Source organism: Erpetoichthys calabaricus, chromosome 9 (genome assembly GCF_900747795.2).
Source record: "Erpetoichthys calabaricus chromosome 9, fErpCal1.3, whole genome shotgun sequence".
NCBI classification, from domain to species: domain Eukaryota; kingdom Metazoa; phylum Chordata; class Cladistia; order Polypteriformes; family Polypteridae; genus Erpetoichthys; species Erpetoichthys calabaricus.
Genome location: NC_041402.2, coordinates 180,798,507 through 180,808,368, shown reverse-complemented (window position 1 = coordinate 180,808,368; position 9,862 = coordinate 180,798,507). Strand labels below are relative to the sequence as shown.

Genomic DNA, 9,862 nt, shown 5'->3' with positions numbered 1-9,862 from the left:
GATTGGAATACTCGCTCTGAGCCAGCAGGGTGGCACTGGTGTGCAAATTGCAGCACATAGGAAAAAATAAACTGGGACCCCCAGAGTAAAAAAAAAGGCTTGCAGAGTAGTCTATCTTGTCCGTATGGTCCTAGAGAGCACTTGCATAAAATTTGGTCCAGATCGGTCAAAGAGTGCGGCACAGGTGGCGTAGTGGTAGTGCTGCTGCTTTGCAGTAAGGAGACTGTGGAAGATTGTGGGTTCGCTTCCCGGTTCCTCCCTGTGTGGATAGCGCTTTGAGTACTGAGAAAAGCGCTATATAAATGTAATGAATTATTATTATTATTGTGTAGGGAACAGACAGACATTCTACTTTATTGACTTTTTTTATATATTGTATTAGGTGGTGTAGCATAGTGGTTAAGGATTTGGACTTCATACATATTGTGTGACCATGAACAAGTCACTTCACCTGCCTGTACCCCCATTGTATCACAAATGTTGTAAATAATAGGTAATAATCCATCCATCCATTATCCAACCCGCTATATCCTAACTACAGGGTCACGGGGGTCTGCTGGAGCCAATCCCAGCCAACACAGTGCGGCAAGGCAGGAAACAAACCCCGGGCAGGGCGCCAGCCCACCGCAGATAGGTAATAACGATTATATTAATTCTAGCAGCACACAAACAGCCAACAAACAGCCAGAATGGCCGAATTTATTCCAGGAGTGTCCAGCAGATGGCACACTTAGCCAGCTCTTTATTTAGTCTGCGTGTTCAGCCCAGGATTGTCCAGGTAGACCCTCATTGGGACATCACTGGTTGTCATCTGGGGTAACTGAAGATGCGTCTACTAGCTGATGGACTTATTTCTGACAGATTTTTTTTTAACATTTAGATGAATGCTGGGAGTGTCCCAGTTTAATTCGGCACTCCAGTAGCCGCTGTTTGGCTTTCAACTTTCTTTTCTTTTTCCAGCCTGGAACGCAGGGTGATGCGCTAACGCTGTATGCCCGTCAAGAAAGAGGAGCAGGTCCCAGTATCTCAAAATATGGACGGTAAGCCAAATCCTCGAGACACAAGCAGAGGCTAAAATTCACTGGGTGGGCTTTCTGATAGAAAGAGAGAGAGGGTATGAAGTGATTGGCACGTGTTGTCCTTGAACGCTAGGGGGCGCTGTACCTCCACATTTCTGCAGTTGAAGCTGAACACTGGTTGGTTCTGGAAGTGGTCGAATAGATAAGAATGAATTCATTACATTAATAAAGCGCATTTCTAACCAACTCAAAGCGCTTTACGTTGACAGTGGGGGGCCACTTCAAACTCCAGCAATGTGCCTCGTCTACCTGGATGATGTGACGTCCGCCATTCTTGGGCAAGTCCACTCACCGAGGGCAGAGAGAGACTGATAGCCGACGGGGGATGATTAGGGGGCCAGAATAAACAGACCATGGTGGGTAGTTGAGCCAAGACATCAGCCATTCTTCTGCCAGTCCGCTTGGTACACATTAGCTGTCAGTTGGTGAAAAGGTGAGAGAAAGAGAGAGAGAGACAATTAGAGACAGGGGATGACTGGGGGGCCAGAATGACTAGAGGGGTAATTTATCCGGGGCATCTGTTTTTTTTAAGGATTCCCAGAGATATTTCATGACCTCAGAGAGTCTGAGTATTATCTGAAGGACAGTGACAGTTCTTTACAACACTGTTCCTGTCACTGAACTGGCACATTTGAACCCATACAGGGGGAGCACCACCTACGTTGCAATTACGCCAGGACATCGGGGTACAATTAACTCTTTTTTGAAAGATGCTTAGAAATCCTTTATGACCGCAGAGAGACAGATGCAGTTTGACATCTCATAGGGAAGCACAGCGTCCCCGTCACTGCAGTCTCCGGCATTGGGATCTTTAAACAGACCACCGGATAAGCGCCCCACAATGGCCTCACCAACACCTCATCAAACCAAAACCCAAGCTTTTTTCGTAGGTGGTCTCCTATCCAAGTTCTGGCCGGGCCTAAACATGCTAAGCTTTTTGGTGGGTGACCTGCTCTGAGGTGCCGGTGGAAGATGGGGGTGAACAACGGAGGTCGGATATCCGAGTTTTAACGCAGGTTTTATGTATGCGCATTTGAGCGCTGCTGACACGTCGTGAGCAACGCATTCAAAGCCGGGACTGCACTCCTGCTGGTCATTTCATTTATTTTTCCGCATTTCTGTTTTCTTTGCTACGCCAGTTTAAGGATGATGATGATGATGATGATTATTGGTATTGGCGCTGTTGCTATTGTTAGATGTTCATTTATACTGCCCCTACAAAGTTTATGACAATTCGGCCCCCTTTCATAGCCTTTGGTCGCACCCGACGCTGGTCTTGTTGCTGTGAGACGCTGAATAAGGAGCTCGTGTGCCCACAGTCGTGCCCTCTTCTGAGCAATGTCGCGATTCATCCTTGAATGCCCCTCAAGGTCATCTCCCACCACTGGAGGGTGAACATGACATTTGTGTCTGCTGAGCCCAGGACAGCCCGTGTCCCTTTTGTAGATTCACCCGACTGAAACTTTGCTTGATGGAGTGTACACCTTTGGTCAGAAGGGGGCGCCATTTCTACAGTTATGGCCTGTAATTTGCACAGCTTTGCTCAAGTCTCGTTGTGTTTGTGCTTCATTTTGCTTTAGCTTGGTTTTTGATGGCCTCTTTTCTTTGTGTCCATCCAGTCCCCCACCGATCCTCCTCCTCATCCTCACCCTCTTTTGTGTCGTTCGTCCATTTCTTTTGCCGTCCTCCTTGCCCCAATTCTCTCCTTCTCAATTGTCTTGTTATCAATGGACTTTTTCTTTTCTGTCCTTCCTCTTCATGACCTCTTCTTCTCTACAAGTCATTGTTACCCATCTTTTTCCAGTCCTCTTCTTTCTTTTCAGGATCTGTTCTCTATCTTCTTACATTCTCTTCCTCTTTTTCTTTCTCTGTCCTCCCTTCCTTTGCCAACTTTTTCTGTTGCCCATTTCCTCCTCTTCGTCATCTCTTTTCCCATCTGAATTTCCAGTTTATTCTTCATGTCATCTCCCCTCTTCTTCATTTTTCTCTCCTTTAGTTTTCTTCATGTCATCTCCTATTCTTTGACTTCTGTCTCTTCAGTTTTCTACTCGCCCTTCATCACCTCCTCTTCTTTCTTGTCTGCCTTCTTCCTCCTATTCTTGCTGTCCTTCTGTCTTTTCCTCATCCTTTTCATACTGTCTTCTTCGTTCTTTCCAAACTCTCTCTCCATTGTTCCTCCTCCTCCTCCTTCTCATGCCCTGTGTCTGCTTTGCTTGTTTTGTCCCCATCTCTTCCTCTTTTTCCTATTTATCATCACTTCATCCTCTCTCTTCTTTTCTTCCCTTCACGTCACCCTCGTCCTTCAACGTCTTGCTCTTTAGTGTCTCCTCTCTCATTTTGCTCTGTTTTGTTCTTCTAGACCTCGTCTTCCTCATCATCCCTTTTCCCTTTCCTCCTGTTGTTTTCTGAAAGAATAACACAAGTGACAGATCACAAAGGTTTGGGGGTCCTAAGGGACACCCCACTTAATATCCAGGTCAAAAGAAGAGAAAATAAAAAAAGAAAGAAAACAGCAAAGATGCTGGATGAGGGTGCCATGTTGAGGTCCGACATCCATGGTAGTTGGTTGCAAAATGAACCTTAACTTTAGGTCAGTGAGTTCTTTAAATAGTGAGGCAGAAGGAAGGGGCGTGGCTACGTGACGTCAGCGGGGGGCGTGACAAGGTTTGGTGTGGTAACCATGGCTGGATGAAGACCACCCCACAGGCCCTCAGGTTGACTTGATGAGTGGAGAGAGCTTCCTACGTGTGGACACCCAACCATATAATGTAAGGGGCGACAGCGGGTATATCACACTATTAATGGTGCCCACACCCTCGAGTGTTTCATTGAGTCGGGGGGGGGGGGTTCACACAATTATTTCATTGAATTGGGGTATGGAGCAGAGTCCCCCTTAGTAACTTCTGCCCACAATACTGCTCAAAAAGTTTACAGATCCTCATCTGGGTGTCACCCCCTGAAATGGTGCCACCTGGTGTGGTTTGCATGCCCCACTGCCCCCTACTGAGACTGCTGGTGGTCAGCATTCCTCCTGTGGGTGTTCCTCCATTCTAAGGCAGGAAACAGAACAGAAGCTGGTACTGGTGCCACCTTAATAGCGTCTCCCCCTTTTTTAAAATTTATTCCACCCCGACACAAACCCGTGAGATGCTCTCCACACTCTCCCCTCCATGTAAATCTCTTCCTCTCAGCTCTTCTGCTCCGTTCTTGTTGCTCTTCAATGTCCGTGTTTGCTTGCATTTTGCCGTTCCATGTGCCCTCCTCTTGCCTATCTCTTTCTATTTTTCCCCCGTCCCTGCATTTCTCCATTTTCTCCACCTTTTTGACGTTCTCTTGCTCCTTTGCTCCTCACTTCTCTCTCTTTCTCTTTCCTTCTCTGCCTTTACTCTTCTCCCCCACAGATACTCTCGGCTTGGGTCTGTCTGAATGCGGTGCCAGTAGTTTTAGTGACCAACACCCCGAGACCCCACCCCAGTACCCCCTCTACCTGGCACCCGCCGTTCAGGATGTACACAAAAGTCTCAAAGTGGCCAACATTGTGGTGCAGCTGGAGATGAAGGGGCTCTGGGACAAGTTCAACCAACTTGGCACAGAAATGATCGTCACCAAGGCTGGCAGGTGGGCATTCTGGTGAGAGGGGCTCTCTAGTGAAGGAGCTCAGGGCTGCCCTTGAAACTCAGACGGTTTTGTTCCCTTGCAGGCGAATGTTTCCCACATTCCAGGTTAAAATCTTTGGGATGGACCCTCTAGCTGATTATGTCCTCCTCATGGATTTTGCTCCTGTTGAAGACAAGAGATACCGGTGAGGAAGACAGCCTTCCCTCCATTCTGTTTTGGCTCCTCGTCATCCCCCATCATCCTTTTTTGTTCTCTCTTTCTTTTCTGCCACCCTTTCATGTCTGTTGTTTGTATCACTCTTTCCTACCCATTTTGTTCTCTCTCTCTCCTCCTCCTCTTCCTCCATTCTGACGCTCCTCCTTCTCCCTTGTGTCATTTTACTTTCCTCCTCTTCCTCCACCTCTTCATTCATTCTTTTTTCCACTTTCCTCTATTGCTCTTTTTCTCCTCCTCTTCATCATAATTAATCATTTCTTCCACTTCCTTCCATTACAGCATTCCAATCTCTTCCTCTTCCTCCTTTCTGATAATCCTCTATCCCCCAATTTGTCCTCTCACTTTCTGCCTGCTCTGCCACGTCCCCAATTTCGTCATTCATGTCACTCTGCTCTACTCGCTCTGCTCTCTTCTCATTTCCTCCATTCTGACGCTCCTCCATCTTACTCTCTCTCTCCACCTCTTCCTTCATCCTTTATCTTACATGTCTCATAATCCTAACATTTTGCTGCCCCCCTCATCTTTGAGTCTGACACCCCTCCTTGCCCTTTTCTCATCTCATGTTCTTCTGCCTCTTCTTCATCTTTTTCTTTTGGTTCCCTCCATTCTACCCTTTCTGTTCTCTCCTCTTTCACGTCCTCCGGTTTGACACTCCTCCATCTCCATTGTGTCCTCTTATTTTCCTCCTCTTACCTCACCTCATCATTTGTCCTTTTTCTTCCATTTCCCTCGACTCTATTCTGTTTTTAGTTCTCTCTCCTCCTCTTCCTCCATTCTGACACCCCTACATCGCCCTTGCGTCATTTCAGTTCTACCTTGTCTCTGTTCTCTCAATGTCTCTTTCTCCATTCTGACACCCCTCCATCTATCTTGTGTCCTCTTACTTTCCTTCTGTTCTCCTATTTTCTCATTCATTCTTTTTCTTCTGCTTCTATTCTATTCATTCTATTACATATTTTCTGTTATGACTCCTCCTCTTACTCCATCCTAACATTTCTCCATCCCCTTTGTGTCCTCTAAATTTCTTCCACCTCGTCATTCATTCTTTTTCTTCCACTTCCTTCTGTTCTGTTTTCTTTCTCTCTCTCCTTACCTTTCACCAGTCTGACACTCAGACATCTCCCTTTTTGTCTTCTTACTTTACTCCTCTTCCTCCCCTCATCCTTTTTCTTTCATTCTGTTCTTCCTGTTTTCTCTCCTTCTCTTCCTCCAGTCTGACACTCCAGCACTCTTTCTTCCTCTTCCTCATCCTTCATTCTTTGTCTTCACCTCCTTTTATTCTCTTTGATATTTTCTGCTGTCTCTTCTCCTCTCCCTCCATTCTGACACTCCTCCACCTCCTGAATGCCCTCTTGCTTTCCTCCTCTTTCTCTTAGTCATTCATCTTTTATCCTGCTATTCCTCTTTCTTTTTTTTCTCTGTCATCATTCATCCTTTTCTCCTATATGCCTCTCTTCTATTTTTTCTGGTCTTCTTTCTCCACTCTGACACTCCTCCGTCTCCCTTTTTGATCTCTTGCTGTCCTCCACCTCCTCGTCATTCATCCTTCATCATTGTTCTGTTCTTTCTCATTCTCTCTGTTTCCCTTCCTCCATTCTGACACTTCTACATCTCCCTTGTTTCCTTTAAGTTTCCCCCTCTTCCCCTTCTTCATCCTTCATTCTTTGTCTTCACCTCCTTTTATTCTCTTTGATATTTTCTGCCATCTCTTCTCCTCTTCCTCCATTCTGACACTCCTCCATCTCCCTAATGCCCTCTTACTTTCCTCCTCTTCCTCTTGGTCATTCATCTTTTATCCTGCTATTCCTCTTTCTTTTTCTCTCTTTCTCATCACTCATCCTTTTCTCTTATATGTCTTGTCTTCTATTTCTTCTGGTCCTCGTCCTCCATTCTGACACTCCTACATCTCCCTTTTTGTCCTCTTTCTTCCCCCCTCCACCTCCTGCCCTTCCTCCTCATTCCTCCTTTTTCTTACACTTCCTTCTGTTCCTCTCTTTCTTTTTTCTCTCTCTCTCCTCCTCCTCTCCAGATATGCATTCCACAGTTCCTCCTGGCTGGTGGCTGGCAAGGCGGACCCCGCTGCCCCCGGCCGAGTGCACTTCCACCCCGACTCCCCCGCCAAGGGTGCCCAGTGGATGAAGCAGATCGTATCCTTTGACAAACTGAAGCTCACAAATAACTTGCTGGATGAGAATGGCCATGTGAGTATCGACAGGTGACGGACTGTCTTGATGGGCGATTTCAGCAGGGGGCTTCAATGTCACCTCTCAATGTGCCCTCAGATCATTCTGAATTCCATGCATCGCTACCAACCGAGATTTCACGTGGTCTATGTGGACCCCCGTAAGGATAGCGAGCGCTATGCTGCTGAGAACTTCAAGACCTTCCTCTTTGAAGAGACCCGGTTCACGGCGGTCACAGCTTACCAGAACCACCGGGTATGTAATGCCAAGCTCGGGTGATGATGCCTGCTGTTATGACCAGTCCCCTGCCCATTGTAACGGCTCCATGTGTCCCCTACAGATCACTCAGCTGAAGATTGCCAGTAATCCTTTTGCCAAGGGCTTCCGTGAGTGTGAATCTGAGGACTGGTAGGTGGATCTGGGTCACCCTGTGCCAGATACCCTTGGCAATAAGGTCAGTGGCATGAATATAGCACCTTAACATGATACTTTGTCTGCAGGATGAGTGGCTCCTTGATGAATGCCTATGGGCCAGCACAGAGTGGAAGGAAAGAGCAACGAGCGGGTGAGCAACTTGAGTGGAGTGAGGTGCAAGGGTGGGCATGTCAGGGGTGCCAGACTCTCATCCATTTCTACTTCTTGTCTATTTGCAGAACCCGCAGCTCAATGCTGCTCGCCACCTGCCCACCCCACTACAGTCTTTCTGGCTTCACCCACCATATGCAGATATGGTCACTACACCCAACTGTATAGCGGGGATTGAGAACTCCAGGGGTCTTTCGGTCTTCATGTGTGTCCACCTCTTACCTGTCGGGCTCAACTTAGTAGGCTCTCCTGTGCCAGTCTTCTGTGTCGGCTCTGTGTTTGCTCCTTCCTCAATAAACTGGTTGCCTGTGTCCAGTCTTAGTTGTGTCTTTCAATCAAGCAGAGAGTCCATTAGGAAAAGTACGTTTACCGCATATGGGGGATATGGTGGCACATTTGTTAAAACTGCTGGCTCAAGCACCAGTGACTACCATTCAATCCCTGGCTAGATCACCATCCGTGTGAAGTTTAATTGCCTGCCTGGGTCGGTGAAGACTGCAGAGTCTTGGGTGCTCTTGTGGGTTTTCTTGAGGGGCTTTGGCTTACCCACACATCAGAAGAATTTTAGGCTGCTTGGTAAAAATGCCCATCAGGCACACCCATGTCTATAGAAGAAGGTCCCGCAGCCAAGCAAAAAACCAAGTCGTGTGGTCAAAGGGATTAGGAGGCACAGATCTGGCAAAGGCATTTTAGCAGCATACAGAAGGCTCCTCCATAACTTTTAAATGGAGGAAGAAATTTGGAACAAGTGGGGACACATGGGGGTTTTATTTGCATGTAAGTTTGTCCTGCTGACTGATTGATAAAAGTTCTGCTCATCCCCTATGCAATGCCATCCAATGGTGAAGTTAAGGTGGTGGCAGCAACAAGGACTGGGAGACTAGTCAGGGTTGAGAGAAAGCTGAATGGAGCAAAGTACGGCCATATCCTTAATGAAGACCTGCTCTGGAATGCACTGGACCTCAGAGTGGGCTGAAGCAGCACCTTCTAAGAGGACATGGACCCTGAGCCCAGAGCAAAGATAACACAGAATTGACTTAGGGTCAACTCTGGGAATGTCCAGGAGTGGCCCAGTCAGAACCTGGACTAGAACCTGCCATCCTGAGCTGTATTGAAAACTGATGGCTTGCATTTAATTTACCTTATCAACATGACCTTGAAATTGTCATTTGACTTCATATACAGTGTGATCACAGTGCAGTAAGGTAATTATTTCAGGTAAAGGAGACAGACATTTTGAAGTAAGGTAGCCATACTCACTAGTCATAATGCCGGAGAGTGACGACGAGTAAGAATTCCACTGAGCTCCATTCACGTGACAGTAAGACGACTCTTCCATGGTACCACCATATGCGCCCAGCGTCCTTGTCATGGTGGAATCATGAACGTCAACATTAACTGAGCTGAGGAGGCCTGCAGCCCCTTAGATGTTGATGTGGCTTCTTCCCAGATGAGTCTTCTATGTGCTCTTGGGGTCCAGGCTGGCAGATTCCAGATTTTCTCCATTTGGAGATGATGGCCCTCACATTGGTTCACTGGAACCCCAGGGTTTTAGAGACTTCTGTGTAGCCCTTCGTTTTCCAGTTGATATATTTTTCAGGGCTTCTTCTGACTGAGGTATGGTACATTGCTTGGTGAGACCTTTTTGTCAGCTTCACATTGCTGGAAAGGTTCTATGGAAATGGTGTTTAGATTCAGTACCCAGCCATTAAGCTTGAGTGTGTCCAGTTTAATTTAACCCATTTATCATTTAAATTTGATTTGTTGGTTGATTAAATGACTAAGGGATGGATTACTTTTTCACATGGCAATATACACTCAACGGCCACTTTATTTGGTACACCCTGTAGGACCCCCATTTTTTCCTTCAGAACTGCTGTAATTCGTCATGGCATCGATTCAATAAGGTGCTGGAGACATTCCTCGGGGATTGTGGTCCATACTGACATGAAGGAAACATGCATTTGCTGCAGATTTGTCAGCTGAACATGCATGATGCGTATTTCCCGTCCCACCACATCCCAAAGGTGCTCTACTGGATTGAGATCTGGTGACTGTGGAGGCCATTTGAGTCCAGTGAACTCATTGTCAGGTTCAAGAAACCAGTTTGAGATGATCTGAGTTTTGTGACCTGGCGTGTCATCCTGCTGTAAGTAGCCATCAGAAGACGAGCACACAGCG

The 9,862-nt window shown here is 46.8% G+C and overlaps 1 protein-coding gene across 1 annotated transcript; it reads left to right on the top strand.

Annotated features, from left to right (window-relative positions):
• The first annotated feature begins 777 nt into the window (after positions 1-777).
• On the top strand, positions 778-7,982 carry LOC114657693 (T-box transcription factor TBX1). The gene is made up of 8 exons (XM_028809568.2): positions 778-1,040; positions 4,481-4,697; positions 4,780-4,881; positions 6,943-7,114; positions 7,196-7,351; positions 7,437-7,504; positions 7,597-7,661; positions 7,750-7,982. Exons 1-8 carry the CDS (start codon positions 992-994, stop codon positions 7,857-7,859), a joined length of 939 nt encoding a protein of 312 aa, XP_028665401.2. The 5' UTR covers positions 778-991; the 3' UTR covers positions 7,860-7,982.
• The last annotated feature ends 1,880 nt before the right edge of the window (positions 7,983-9,862 follow it).

What these genes read in the sequence shown, in the direction of transcription:
- LOC114657693 (XM_028809568.2), top strand. Translation starts at nt 992, where the DNA reads ATGCCCGTCAAGAAAGAGGAGCAGGTCCCAGTATCTCAAAATATGGAC. An exon ending in AGTATCTCAAAATATGGACG is followed by an intron (nt 1,041 to 4,480) that starts GTAAGCCAAATC and finishes TCTCCCCCACAG; the next exon opens with ATACTCTCGGCTTGGGTCTG. An exon ending in GTTGAAGACAAGAGATACCG is followed by an intron (nt 4,882 to 6,942) that starts GTGAGGAAGACA and finishes CCTCCTCTCCAG; the next exon opens with ATATGCATTCCACAGTTCCT.